Raw genomic sequence first — 15,799 nt, 5'->3', positions numbered from 1 at the left:
GACTTGACTTGAAAACAAATGTCATGAATTACTCATCATGATACAACAAAACTGTTCAAACGACTGTGTCTCTTGTTCTGGAATTTCATTGCTACAGTTAGGAAAGAAGCACATGGTTGACCTTTTGGCTTGTTTTCTTTCAGTGAATGAGCCAACCACTCCCCTTCCATATGACGTTTGAGCCTAGTAAGTTATTCAACATTCTGGCCAACTCAAGTAGCCTATATTATGGTCACTTTATTGTTTATCTCTGTAATGGAGATAAGGACAGTGTTCTTGTGGGTTAGGGCAAGCTTCAAAAATCAAAGACAATTAAAACATTTAAAGGCTGATATGTATGGTCTACAGTCTTTTTTTTTTGATGGTTTGACTGTGAATTTAGTGTGACCAACTGGAATGCCAGGGACAATGTTTTGCGTAGGGGAAGAATGGAATATCGCCTTTGCCGGTTGTGGATTTAGAAGTGTTTATTACATGGGAGCATTGAGTTGTATTCTTGAACGTGTCCCACGTTTGGTCCAAGGAGCATCTAAGATCAGTGGAGCGTCATCGGGGTGCCTAGTGGCAGCAAGCCTAGTCACTGGAATCCCCTTAGGTATGTAGGTAAATGGATCAACAATGTTTTCAATTATGTTGATGATCTCTGTTCAGTATGTCAAAAGAAGCCTCGTACTTATAATAGACCTATACTAATAATAGTTTTTTTTATATAAATAATAGTCATGCATTGAATGCAGCTCATGGGCACTATGTTGTGTATCATTGTCTACCATTTAAAAACAGCTCTATTCTGATCACTATACTCATTGCTAGAGTGTTTGTTCAGTAATGTTCATTTTCAGGTCAGGAATTTTATCCAATCAGGATAGAGAACTCAGTCAGGATACAGATTAAACAAGTGAAATTGGAAGTGATGACAAATAAATGAGCAGACAAAATTGGAACTGGAACACAAACATGTAAGCTGATAAAATTGAATTGATAAAAATGCTTATCAAAGAGCTGGAGAGACAGGAAGACTCCTGTTAATGAACAAACACTATAGCAATGATTACCGGTACTGTCATCAACATATACTTTAAGCTTTTAAACAAAAAACGTTTTGTTCTAACCAAAAAAAGAATCGCTTACCCTACCTTTTTAAAAGAAATATCATCACCTAATCATTAGGTCCTAATCATCAACATCAGTAGGCTACATCAATTAAAACAGGTGCAATTCAAATTAACCAAAGTTGATATGTGAGATTGAAAATGTCCCAGAGGAAAAAGGGAGTTATACAAGCAGACCCTGTAAATTGTAAGAGCCTATAGTATGGGGAGCACAACACTTTAAAGCAGTTTTTCCCAAGTTTGTTTATTTTACGAGGAGAGAGAGTGGCTAATGGAGCTGGCTTTTCTGGCCCTTTATTCAATATGTTCAATAGAGAGATGGGAAACATGGAGAAAATATTATGCAAGTGACATGCAGCAAAGGGCCTCGCTGTCAGTTTGGAGAGGCCTCGCTGTCAGCCATGTGATACATGCCCTAAGCACTCAGCTACGGGGTCACCCCCATTATAGAGGTCACCCCAGTGACCCCATGTTATGTATAGTAAGCAAGTAGGTGCGCGTGCACCCCTTGTGGTGCGCAAACACTCTCTAAACCTGGGGTGCGTGACATGAAAAGGGTAATGGCGGTTATTGTGTACAGTGGAATACAGTACAGTACAGTACAGTGGAGTACAGCACAATACAGTGGAGTACGGTACAGTACAGTACAGTACAGTACAGTACAGTACAGTACAGTACAGTACAGTACAGTACAGTACAGTACAGTACAGTGGAGTAAAGCACAGTACAGTACGGTACAGTACAGTACAGTACAGTACAGTACAGTACAGTGGAGTACAGTACAGTACAGTACAGTGGAGTACAGTACAGTACAGTGGGGCACAGTACAGTACAGTACAGTACAGTACAGTGGAGTACAGTACAGTGGAGTACAGTACAGTACAGTGGAGTACAGTACAGTACAGTGGAGTACAGTACAGTGGGGCACAGTGCAGTACAGTACAGTACAGTACAGTACAGTACAGTACAGTACAGTACAGTACAGTACAGTACAGTCATACAAAAATGATGAAAAAACGGCATGCTATAGTATGCCGTCTCTCTCTCTCTCTTTCTCTGCGTCACTCTCTCTGCGTCACTCTCTCTGCATCACTGTCTCTGCGTCACTCTCTCTGCGTCACTCTCTCTGCGTCACTGTCTCTGCGTCACTCTCTCTGCGTCACTGTCTCTGCGTCACTCTCTCTGCGTCACTCTCTCTGCGTCACTCTCTCTGCGTCACTCTCTCTGCGTCACTGTCTCTGCGTCACTCTCTCTGCGTCACTGTCTCTGCGTCACTCTCTCTGCGTCACTGTCTCTGCGTCACTGTCTCTGCGTCACTGTCTCTGCATCACTGTCTCTGCGCCACTGTCTCTGCGTCACTGTCTCTGCGTCGACTTTGAAATAGTGCCCCTAAGGGGACATGTGGGTAGATTTGTTTTAGGTGGTAAAAAAAAAGAAAGGGGTGTGAAAAAAGAAATAGTGTAATAAGGTAATCGTGTAATAAGGTAATAGTGTAATAATGTAATAGTTTAATAAGGTAATAAGGTAATAGTGTAATAAGGTAATAAGGTAATAGTGTAATAAGGTAATAGTGTAATAGTGTAATAAGGTAATAGTGTAATAGTGTAATAGTGTAATAGTGTAATACGTGGAATAGTGGAATAGTGGAATATGTGTAATAGTGTAATAAGTGTAATAGTGTAATAAGTGCAATAAGTGTAATAGTGTAATAGCACATTAAAGGGTTGGTTCGGATTTTTGGACATAAAGCTGTATGAAATGCTTACCATAAATATCGCGGTTGCAAAGGTATTAATTGACTGGCCGAGTCCTGTGCTGGGAGTGCTGCTCCTGTTTGGAGGAATATCAAGTAGTTCCCAGGGTCACTGGGGGCCACGCATTATAAATAAACCAATCTACAAAACTAGCGTCATTCGTATTGTTGACCTATATCTACCATTATAGACCAACCTTCGTTCAACTTTGACCCCTCTGTCACATGGTACTATTTTCTTTGTGTTCAGTATCACTGCGCCGCATAGAACACCATAGTGCTGCCGCGCCGCGGCACTGCGGCAGGATACACTACCAAAGCTAGGTGCTATGCAGCTGCCCCGGGCAGAGATTAAAATAGGGTGCGTTTAGCACAAACGGCAAAAGTATACAGCAGCTGCATGTCTCTTAGTGCAGTGAAATTCTGTGATTTGCCATAATCATTAAAAAAATATATTTTCGGTGCACGGCCAAAAACCTTTTTGGGACCAATGGTCTATACGATTGTCACATTTCAGAAGGTCACCAATTTGAGCGAGTGGCAGAGATTTTGGGTAGTGGAATTTGGCTTAATGGTTCCTGTGCCATAAGGTCATAAAGCCAAATCCTGTTTTAGTGTGAGGCAGCTTAATGTCCAAGTACAATGAATACACCGCCTGGCTGTGATATAGTATGTCATAGGGACCCTGCAAGGCCAGTCCACAGCAACTCCTTGCAACTGCCATTGGGGATAATGGTTGCAAGTAGTTGCATGTTGCAAGGAGTTGCATTGGTGTGGAATCACTGGCCTTAAAACGCATTTGTTGAAAGAAGCTGCGACTCAGTTGCGGTCAGGCCTTTAAGTCCAGACCGCACCAATGCAACTAGTCGCAATCAATAAAACTGTTTTAAAACCAGTGTGCCAACGCAACTCCTTGCAACTGCCATTTGGGATAACGTTTGCAAGTAGTTGCAATGTTGCAAGGAGTTGCATTGGTGTGGACTGGCCTTTACACAATCCAAACCCATAAGAGATTGGCATGCATTGGTTACCACCATTTTTAAAATTATCTTTGGTATGACTGGACCTAGACCTGACGTCTCACTCTGTAAGCAGATCGACACTCAAACCACAACGCCTATGTTTATTTTGGACGACCCTGTTACTGTAGGCTATGCGTAGTAGCCTAATTGACTGCTTCCAAAGCAAATAGTGGGGAATCTAGCTGCCACCTTATCTTATCTTATCTTACCTTATCTGTCCTTGGCGATCTTGGAAGTGCATGCATGCGGGGCAGGACGACCTCTGGGCTGGTGTAAAGGCCACAGGCTAGATCTTTTACAGCCAATAGTATAGCTCGATTGTCTACAAACTCAAAAAACATTGCTGTCATCCTGGATCATGTGTATTGGCCTGGGTTTGATTGAAGAAGATTGAAGAAGTAACTAAGTGACAAGTTGTAAGAGCCTTATTAAAGGTTTCATGACATTACTTTTCATTTATTTTTTATTTTTTTCATAAAGTTAATGACCTCAATTACACCCAAAAAACCTGAACTTTAAACATTCAGTGAATTTTCTGTGGTCTGGAGTTTTCTCTGGGGTTTGGAAGCCTTTTGAGCTGCAATGAAAACAGGCAAAACAGTGACATCTGCTGGCAAATCCCATTGGCATATTTGGGATTTGCAGGCTGTGACATCACAAACAGCAGGAAAATCTGAGAAAACCCTAGACCACAAAAGATCTACTGAATGTTTAAAGTTCAGGTTTTCTGGGTGCAACTGAGCTCAGAAAACCTAAAAAGAATTAAGGAAAATTACAAAAACTTTTTTTTAACGTCACAATCCCTTTAAGAATTCCATGTGCAGTGTGCAATAGCTGTATTAAGAATGAGCCAATGTAATGCTTTGTATTTGATTGCTGTAGTCTTTTTCCTGACCACATTGTATAAGAAACACATTTTTATTTATTTTAGAAAAGTATTTTTTAAAGTACTGCCCGAAGAATGCAAATTTGTTGAAGGGACCGAATATTGCCACTTCACAAGTAAACTATGTTACTACAGCAAACCGCTGATGTTCTTTTCTCACATAAAAAGACAAAATGTTCATCCTTTAGTTTATATCACCCCCTTGATACCTTTGAGACCCAACAATCAGTAGTAAATGATGTTAGTGCTGCATATGCAATCATTCAATCCAATGCTTTAATGGCAATGAAGCTGCCACTAAAACAGACTACTAAAATGAACATGACATAATATGACGTGATTGGTTTAACCTGTGGTAGCACGAGGGCAACAATAACTTTCAAGTTCATTGACACACCTACGGTACCTCTACACAGCAGTAGGAGCAAATTCCATCCGTCACAGAGTTCAAACCAGAGCAACAACATGAATGAGAAAAACATCTAGTATATCTCTCTTGCACACTCCTGTTGGCAACATGAATGATGAATCATAACAATTTACCATGGGGTATCACAAACACCACCCACTACCACCAGCTCCAATAGGCACTCTCTCTCCTCGTAAGAAATGGGCAGCAGAGCTGGCCCAGTGTTCCTGGACTCTGTTGGGTGCCATGACTTTTGATCTACAGAGCAAACAGATCACTATGAGTGTAAATAACAGGAGGAGGTGTGTGTTTGGATGTCCCTCCCCCTGGACTCCGGAGAGTTTATCTTCTGTATATAGAAAGAGATTTCTATAGGTAAAGCCTAGGCAAAGCCTCCATCTGAATATGAGCAAGAACACATAAAACCAATGTTTCGGCAGTTGCCTTCTTACTGCACTCCCTGAAGACTATTCACTTTACTTAAAGGACCACTTCACCACTTTTCAACCTATCTTCATATAATAGGTCATCACTAATAATCATGATACAATGGCACCATTCTTTTCTACTCAGTCTGCTTCTCATAGGAGGGCTGTGGGCAGTTCAGAAACCCGTCCACCAGTGACATCGTCGTTAGGCAGATTTCTTTTAAACAAGATTTATTTACAAAAATGTTTAGATTTTTATCATCGTGAGAACGATTCGCATTGCAACTTTTCAGGACTAGAAAGCCTGCAGTTTCTATTAGCTTGGATTCCCCATCGATGATGTTACTGGTGGACGGGTTTCTGAACTGCCCACAGCCCTCCTATGAGAAGCAGACTGAGTAGAAAAAAATGGTGCCATTTTATCATGATTATTATAGGACCTATTATATGAAGATAGGTTGAAAAGTGGTCATTTATTTATCCATTTAATAAACATAAAACTTGAGGAGTCATTCACTGCCACTGTTTTTCCCTTTTCTCCTTTGTGCGTATAGTTATTTGTTGATGACATTAATGTGTTAATATGCTATGTTGATTAATATAATTGAACATATAGGACCACAATGGAAAAAAGTCCCCAGGACCTTTTTGTGTTATCCTTTTAACCTGAATGTCTTACTGTTAGGGCTGTGAATCTTTGGGTGTCCCACGATTCGATTCGATTCCGATTCTTGGGGTCACGATTCGATTCAAAATCGATTTTCGATTCAACTCTATTCTCAATCCAAAAACGATTTTTCAATTCAAAAGCATTTTTTTCCAGATTCAAATGATTCTCTATTCAAAATGATTCTTGATTCAAGGATTTCATCACAATCTACTCCAGTCTTGAACTGAAGTGACTACAGTAACTTGAGAATGACTGAAGACATGATGTTTACTGTGATTAGGGTAAGCTTACATTTCATATCACAAACACCATGTAGTGAAAACTCCTATAACTGTAACTAGTTCGATTTTTGGAAATTATGAATCGATTTTGAATCGTTCATAACGGGAATCGCGACACCCCTACTGTACCTATACTGTCTAATCTGACTAATAAAGTAATCAATCGACATTGCTGTCCTCCGTGCAGAGAAATGCATCGCTGATGTCATGTCTACAGCTATTGAGGCCAGAAGACACACCCTGGGGGTTTTCCACCCGACCTTTAACCTCCTGAAGAGCGCTCGGGACTTCTTGGAGGAGAACCTTCCGGATGACGGCCATGTGCGAGCCTCTGGGAGGCTGTGTGTGTCTCTGACCAGAATGTCTAATGGGGAGAATGTTCTAGTGTCACAGTTTGACACCAGAGAGGAACTAATCCAGGTACTGTCCTTGTATATTATGGTCTTAAATTATACTTTGAGTTATATTTGCTCAATGTCTTCGATACGGTTAGGGTAGAATGCTGGGATATCTGCCAAAGGGAAAATGTATAACTCTTCCACCCATCCCTGCCACGTAGAGCTATACCTACTGTACCTAAAAATCACACTTGCTACTGTAAACAACTCAGAAACTACAAAAGTAGCACGCCAAAGTTTGTGCTATTGCCATTGAGAATGCATTGGGCGTTTAAGTTAACTAACTCAGGAAACTACAAAACATTTCAACATTTCAAAGTTCCAGCATGTGTGTCCACAGTAAGCTGAATTATAAAAAGTGTGAATGGAGTTTCTAGGTGAAAGTGCTTTTTTGATGTGCCAAAATCTGCCAATGAGCCCCATTATAGATTTCTCAAATTTGAAAGCACTATATTTCTAAAACTATATGAAGCATTTCAAATATTCCTTTTCATGCAAACATGTCCATTGTAAGATGAACCTAAATCGGTTTGAATGGGGTTTCTAGGTGTAAGTATGTAGGACTAGTAGCATGCCAAAGTTTGTGCTATTGCCATTGAGAATGCCTTGGGTGTTTAAGTTAAATAACTCAGAAACTAAAAAACATTTCAAAGTAAAAAGTTCCATCATCAAAGATGGGACTTGAACCTGTGGCCTCCAGATTCCCAGGCAGGCTCTTTACCCAGTGAGGCAATGTGCTGTTTGTGTACAAAAAGCCAAATAGATAATGACAGAAAAGCCAGAGGCTTGTTTCCATTGTGATTCATAAACATTTGAACGTCTAGGTAAACAACAGCACAACAATCGATAGACAAAGCTGTTACTTTGTTTAATTACTACCAATGTTGTTTCTCAAAGGCAAAGGAAGACTGTACTATTGGAGGTAGCACATAGCTCAGTGAGTTAGGTCATTGGCTACATGATCTGGAGGTTGTGTGTTCAAACCCTACTCATGCCTTTACTTTCAATACCAATTTCTAGAAGAACAAAAAAAAAAAAGCAGCATGAATTGACTGGTACCAATGGCGAACCTTGACGGTTCAAACAATGTGTTGGGTTTGTAAAAAAAACATCGATGTATGAACATTATTAGTGTGATTATTTGATGTGCCAAAATCTGTCATTGACCCCCATTATGAATTTGAAAGTACTATATTTCTAAAACTGAAAAATTTCAAAGATTTATTTTCAGGCAAACATGTCCACCGTAAGATGAACCTAAATGCATTGGGCGTTTAAGTTAAATAATTCAGAAACTACAAAACATTTCAAAGTAAAACGTTCCAGCATGTGTCTCCACAGTACGCTGAATTATAAAAAGTGTGCATGGAGTTTCTAGGTGAAAGTGATTTTTTTGACGTGCCACTATCTGCCATTATACATTTCTCAAATTTAAAGCACTATATTTCTAAAACTATGAAACATTTCAAAGATTCCTTTTCAGGCAAACATGTCCACCGTAAGATGAACCTAAATAGGTTTGAATGGGGATTCTAGGTGTAAGTATGGAGGACTAGTAGCATGCCAAAGTTTAAAAAAAAAGTCGGACGGCATACTATAGCATGTCGTTTTTCGTGATTTTTGAGGATCTGAAAAAAATATGAAAATCATGAAAAAACGACATACTATAGTCCATGGTTTGTGATGGCATAATATATTATGTAATATTTGCGGGACACTATGTCAGAGCCAGGACATGAACCTGCTGCCTCCTGATTCCCAGGCAGGGTCTGTACCCAGTGAACCACTGTGCATGCGGTTCTTAAAAGGCCGAATAGATAATGACAGAATAGATAGATATAGATATGAACCTCAAGGTTTCCATTGTGGTTCATAAACATTCGAACGTCTAGAGATAAACAACAGCAAAATAAACAATAGACAAATCTCCTGTTATTTTATTTTTTTTATTTTATTTTTGTATCAATGTTGTACTCAAAGGGAACAGCAGACTGCATTGTGGCAGGTAGCAAGTACATCAGTGACTTAGCACACTGGCTTCATGATCTGGAGATTGTGGGTTCAAACCCCACTCAAATCTTTACTTGCCAAAATCTGCCATTGACCCCCATTCTGAATTTCTCAAATTTAAAAGCACTATATTTCTAAAACTATGAAACATTTCAAAGATTCCTTTTCAGGCAAACATGTCCACCGTAAGATGAACCTAAATAGGTTTGAATGGGGTTTCTAGGTGTAAGTATGTAGGACTAGTAGCATGCCAAAGTTTGTGCTATTGCCATTGGGAATGCATTGGGCGTTTAACTTAAATAACTCAGAAACTACAAAACATTTCAAAGTAAAAAGTTCCAGCATGTGTCTCCACAGAAAGCTGAATTATAAAAAGTGTGAATGGAGTTTCTAGGTGAAAGTGCTTTTTTGACGTGCCAATATCTGCCATTGAGCCCCATTGTAAATGTCTCAAATTTGAAAGCACTATATTTCTAAAACGATGAAACATTTCAAAGATTCCTTTTCAGGCAAACATGTCCACTGTAAGATGAACCTAAATAGGTTTGAATGGGGTTTCTAGGTGTAAGTATGTAGGACTAGTAGCATGCCAAAGTTTGTGCTATTGCCATTGGGAATGCATTGGGCGTTTAACTTAAATAACTCAGAAACTACAAAACATTTCAAAGTAAAAAGTTCCAGCATGTGTCTCCACAGAAAGCTGAATTATAAAAAGTGTGAATGGAGTTTCTAGGTGAAAGTGCTTTTTTGACGTGCCAATATCTGCCATTGAGCCCCATTGTAAATGTCTCAAATTTGAAAGCACTATATTTCTAAAACGATGAAACATTTCAAAGATTCCTTTTCAGGCAAACATGTCCACCGTAAGATGAACCTAAATAGGTTTGAATGGGGTTTCTAGTTGTAAGTATGTAGGACTAGTAGCATGCCAAAGTTTGTGCTATTGCCATTGGGAATGCATTGGGCGTTTAACTTAAATAACTCAGAAACTACAAAACATTTCAAAGTAAAAAGTTCCAGCATGTGTTTTCACAGAAAGCTGAATTATAAAAAGTGTGAATGGAGTTTCTAGGTGAAAGTGATTTTTTGACGTGCCAATATCTGCCATTGAGCCCCATTGTAAATGTCTCAAATTTGAAAGCACTATATTTCTAAAACATTTCAAATAGGTTTGAATGGGGTTTCTAGTTGTAAGTATGTAGGACTAGTAGCATGCCAAAGTTTGTGCTATTGCCATTGGGAATGCATTGGGTGTTTAACTTAAATAACTCAGAAACTACAAAACATTTCAAAGTAAAAAGTTCCAGCATGTGTCTCCACAGAAAGCTGAATTATAAAAAGTGTGAATGGAGTTTCTAGGTGAAAGTGCTTTTTTGACGTGCCAATATCTGCCATTGAGCCCCATTGTAAATGTCTCAAATTTGAAAGCACTATATTTCTAAAACGATGAAACATTTCAAAGATTCCTTTTCAGGCAAACATGTCCACCGTAAGATGAACCTAAATAGGTTTGAATGGGGTTTCTAGTTGTAAGTATGTAGGACTAGTAGCATGCCAAAGTTTGTGCTATTGCCATTGGGAATGCATTGGGCGTTTAACTTAAATAACTCAGAAACTACAAAACATTTCAAAGTAAAAAGTTCCAGCATGTGTCTCCACAGAAAGCTGAATTAAAAAAAGTGTGAATGGAGTTTCTAGGTGAAAGTGCTTTTTTGACGTGCCAATATCTGCCATTGAGCCCCATTGTAAATGTCTCAAATTTGAAAGCACTATATTTCTAAAACGATGAAACATTTCAAAGATTCCTTTTCAGGCAAACATGTCCACCGTAAGATGAACCTAAATAGGTTTGAATGGGGTTTCTAGTTGTAAGTATGTAGGACTAGTAGCATGCCAAAGTTTGTGCTATTGCCATTGGGAATGCATTGGGCGTTTAACTTAAATAACTCAGAAACTACAAAACATTTCAAAGTAAAAAGTTCCAGCATGTGTCTCCACAGAAAGCTGAATTATAAAAAGTGTGAATGGAGTTTCTAGGTGAAAGTGCTTTTTTGACGTGCCAATATCTGCCATTGAGCCCCATTGTAAATGTCTCAAATTTGAAAGCACTATATTTCTAAAACGATGAAACATTTCAAAGATTCCTTTTCAGGCAAACATGTCCACCATAAGATGAACCTAAATAGGTTTGAATGGGGTTTCTAGTTGTAAGTATGTAGGACTAGTAGCATGCCAAAGTTTGTGCTATTGCCATTGGGAATGCATTGGGCGTTTAACTTAAATAACTCAGAAACTACAAAACATTTCAAAGTAAAAAGTTCCAGCATGTGTCTCCACAGAAAGCTGAATTATAAAAAGTGTGAATGGAGTTTCTAGGTGAAAGTGCTTTTTTGACGTGCCAATATCTACCATTGAGCCCCATTGTAAATGTCTCAAATTTGAAAGCACTATATTTCTAAAACGATGAAACATTTCAAAGATTCCTTTTCAGGCAAACATGTCCACCGTAAGATGAACCTAAATAGGTTTGAATGGGGTTTCTAGTTGTAAGTATGTAGGACTAGTAGCATGCCAAAGTTTTTGCTATTGCCATTGGGAATGCATTGGGCGTTTAACTTAAATAACTCAGAAACTACAAAACATTTCAAAGTAAAAAGTTCCAGCATGTGTCTCCACAGAAAGCTGAATTATAAAAAGTGTGAATGGAGTTTCTAGGTGAAAGTTCTTTTTTGACGTGCCAATATCTGCCATTGAGCCCCATTGTAAATGTCTCAAATTTGAAAGCACTATATTTCTAAAACGATGAAACATTTCAAAGATTCCTTTTCAGGCAAACATGTCCACCGTAAGATGAACCTAAATAGGTTTGAATGGGGTTTCTAGTTGTAAGTATGTAGGACTAGTAGCATGCCAAAGTTTGTGCTATTGCCATTGGGAATGCATTGGGCGTTTAACTTAAATAACTCAGAAACTACAAAACATTTCAAAGTAAAAAGTTCCAGCATGTGTCTCCACAGAAAGCTGAATTATAAAAAGTGTGAATGGAGTTTCTAGGTGAAAGTGCTTTTTTGACGTGCCAATATCTGCCATTGAGCCCCATTGTAAATGTCTCAAATTTGAAAGCACTATATTTCTAAAACGATAAAACATTTCAAAGATTCCTTTTCAGGCAAACATGTCCACCGTAAGATGAACCTAAATAGGTTTGAATGGGGTTTCTAGTTGTAAGTATGTAGGACTAGTAGCATGCCAAAGTTTGTGCTATTGCCATTGGGAATGCATTGGGCGTTTAACTTAAATAACTCAGAAACTACAAAACATTTCAAAGTAAAAAGTTCCAGCATGTGTCTCCACAGAAAGCTGAATTATAAAAAGTGTGAATGGAGTTTCTAGGTGAATTAATTTTTGACGTGCCACTATCTGCCATTAGAAATTTCTCAAATTTAAAGCACTATATTTCTAAAACTATGAAACATTTCAAAGATTCCTTTTCAGGCAAACATGTCCACCGTAAGATGAACCTAAATAGGTTTGAATGGGGATTCTAGGTGTAAGTATGTAGGACTAGTAGCATGCCAAAGTTATAATTTTTTTCGGACGGCTTACTATAGCATGTCGTTTTTCGTGATTTTGGACTATTTGAAAAAAAGATGAAAATCATGAAAAAACGACATACTATAGTTCATGGCTTCGGACGGCATACTATAGCATGTCGTTTTTCATGATTTTGGAGGATTTGAAAAAAAGATGAAAATCATGAAAAAACGACATACTATAGTCCATGGTTTGGGACGGCATAATATATTTTGTCATACTTTCATGATTTTGGGACACTATGTCAGAGCCAGGACTTGAACCTGCAGCCTCCTGATTACCAGACAGGCTCTGTACCCAGTGAGCCACTGTGCATGCTGTTCTTAAAAGGCCGAATAGATAATGACAGAAGAGCCAGAGACTTGTTTCCATTGTGGTTCATAAACATTCAAACATAACAACAGCAAAAGAAACAATAGACAAATCTCCTGTTATTTTATTTTTTGTATTTTATTTTTGTATCAATGTTGTACTCAAAGGGAACAGCAGACTGTGTTGTGGCAGGTAGCAAGTAGATCAGTGACTTAGCACACTGGCTGCATGATCTGGAGATTGTGGGTTCAAACCCCACTCAAATCTTTACTTGCCAAAATCTGCCATTGACCTCCATTCTGAATTTCTCAAATTTAAAAGCACTATATTTCTAAAACGATGAAACATTTCAAAGATTCCTTTTCAGGCAAACATGTCCACCGTAAGATGAACCTAAATAGGTTTGAATGGGGTTTCTAGTTGTAAGTATGTAGGACTAGTAGCATGCCAAAGTTTGTGCTATTGCCATTGGGAATGCATTGGGCGTTTAACTTAAATAACTCAGAAACTGCAAAACATTTCAAAGTAAAAAGTTCCAGCATGTGTCTCCACAGAAAGCTGAATTATAAAAAGTGTGAATGGAGTTTCTAGGTGAAAGTGCTTTTTTGACGTGCCAATATCTGCCATTGAGCCCCATTGTAAATGTCTCAAATTTGAAAGCACTATATTTCTAAAACGATGAAACATTTCAAAGATTCCTTTTCAGGCAAACATGTCCACCGTAAGATGAACCTAAATAGGTTTGAATGGGGTTTCTAGTTGTAAGTATGTAGGACTAGTAGCATGCCAAAGTTTGTGCTATTGCCATTGGGAATGCATTGGGCGTTTAACTTAAATAACTCAGAAACTATAAAACATTTCAAAGTAAAAAGTTCCAGCATGTGTCTCCACAGAAAGCTGAATTATAAAAAGTGTGAATGGAGTTTCTAGGTGAAAGTGCTTTTTTGACGTACCAATATCTGCCATTGAGCCCCATTGTAAATGTCTCAAATTTGAAAGCACTATATTTCTAAAACGATGAAACATTTCAAAGATTCCTTTTCAGGCAAACATGTCCACCGTAAGATGAACCTAAATAGGTTTGAATGGGGTTTCTAGTTGTAAGTATGTAGGACTAGTAGCATGCCAAAGTTTGTGCTATTGCCATTGGGAATGCATTGGGCGTTTAACTTAAATAACTCAGAAACCACAAAACATTTCAAAGTAAAAAGTTCCAGCATGTGTCTCCACAGAAAGCTGAATTATAAAAAGTGTGAATGGAGTTTCTAGGTGAATAAATTTTTGACGTGCCACTATCTGCCATTAGAAATTTCTCAAATTTAAAGCACTATATTTCTAAAACTATGAAACATTTAAAAGATTCCTTTTCAGGCAAACATGTCCACCGTAAGATGAACCTAAATAGGTTTGAATGGGGATTCTAGGTGTAAGTATGTAGGACTAGTAGCATGCCAAAGTTATAATTTTTTTCGGACGGCTTACTATAGCTTGTCGTTTTTCGTGATTTTGGACTATTTGAAAAAAGGATGAAAATCATGAAAAAACGACATACTATAGTCCATGGTTTGGGACGGCATAATATATTTTGTCATATTTTCATGATTTTGGGACACTATGTCAGAGCCAGGACTTGAACCTGCAGCCTCCTGATTACCAGGCAGGCTCTGTACCCAGTGAGCCACTGTGCATGCTGTTCTTAAAAGGCCGAATAGATAATGACAGAAGAGCCAGAGACTTGTTTCCATTGTGGTTCATAAACATTCGAACATAACAACAGCAAAAGAAACAATAGACAAATCTCCTGTTATTTTATTTTTTGTATTTTATTTTTGTATCAATGTTGTACTCAAAGGGAACAGCAGACTGTGTTGTGACAGGTAGCAAGTAGATCAGTGACTTAGCACACTGGCTGCATGATCTGGAGATTGTGGGTTCAAACCCCACTCAAATCTTTACTTGCCAAAATCTGCCATTGACCCCCATTCTGAATTTCTCAAATTTAAAAGCACTATATTTCTAAAACGATGAAACATTTCAAAGATTCCTTTTCAGGCAAACATGTCCACTGTAAGATGAACCTAAATAGGTTTGAATGGGGTTTCTAGTTGTAAGTATGTAGGACTAGTAGCATGCCAAAGTTTGTGCTATTGCCATTGGGAATGCATTGGGCGTTTAACTTAAATAACTCAGAAACTACAAAACATTTCAAAGTAAAAAGTTCCAGCATGTGTCTCCACAGAAAGCTGAATTATAAAAAGTGTGAATGGAGTTTCTAGGTGAAAGTGCTTTTTTGACGTGCCAATATCTGCCATTGAGCCCCATTGTAAATGTCTCAAATTTGAAAGCACTATATTTCTAAAATGATGAAACATTTCAAAGATTCCTTTTCAGGCAAACATGTCCACCGTAAGATGAACCTAAATAGGTTTGAATGGGGTTTCTAGTTGTAAGTATGTAGGACTAGTAGCATGCCAAAGTTTGTGCTATTGCCATTGGGAATGCATTGGGCGTTTAACTTAAATAACTCAGAAACTACAAAACATTTCAAAGTAAAAAGTTCCAGCATGTGTCTCCACAGAAAGCTGAATTATAAAAAGTGTGAATGGAGTTTCTAGGTGAAAGTTCTTTTTTGACGTGCCAATATCTGCCATTGAGCCCCATTGTAAATGTCTCAAATTTGAAAGCACTATATTTCTAAAACGATGAAACATTTCAAAGATTCCTTTTCAGGCAAACATGTCCACCGTAAGATGAACCTAAATAGGTTTGAATGGGGTTTCTAGTTGTAAGTATGTAGGACTAGTAGCATGCCAAAGTTTGTGCTATTGCCATTGGGAATGCATTGGGCGTTTAACTTAAATAACTCAGAAACTACAAAACATTTCAAAGTAAAAACTTCCAGCATGTGTCTCCACAGAAAGCTG

General features: G+C 38.3%; 1 protein-coding gene across 1 annotated transcript in view; it reads left to right on the top strand.

Moving 5' to 3' along the window:
* Nucleotides 1-408: 408 nt before the first annotated feature.
* LOC306924035 (patatin-like phospholipase domain-containing protein 2) overlaps nt 409-15,799 on the top strand; it is a gene marked incomplete at both ends in the record, with an annotated part of 128,566 nt that continues 113,175 nt past the window's right edge. The window contains 2 exons of the mRNA XM_079502378.1: nt 409-595; nt 6,749-6,981. Coding sequence (XP_079358504.1) covers nt 409-595; nt 6,749-6,981 — 420 coding nt within the window. The remainder of the gene's footprint in view (nt 596-6,748; nt 6,982-15,799) is intronic.

This window comes from Electrona antarctica, assembly GCF_951216825.1.
Source record: "Electrona antarctica genome assembly, chromosome: 5".
Taxonomy (NCBI): domain Eukaryota; kingdom Metazoa; phylum Chordata; class Actinopteri; order Myctophiformes; family Myctophidae; genus Electrona; species Electrona antarctica.
The sequence above is the reverse complement of the archived record's forward strand: the minus strand, read 5'-3'. Positions and strand labels throughout refer to the sequence as shown.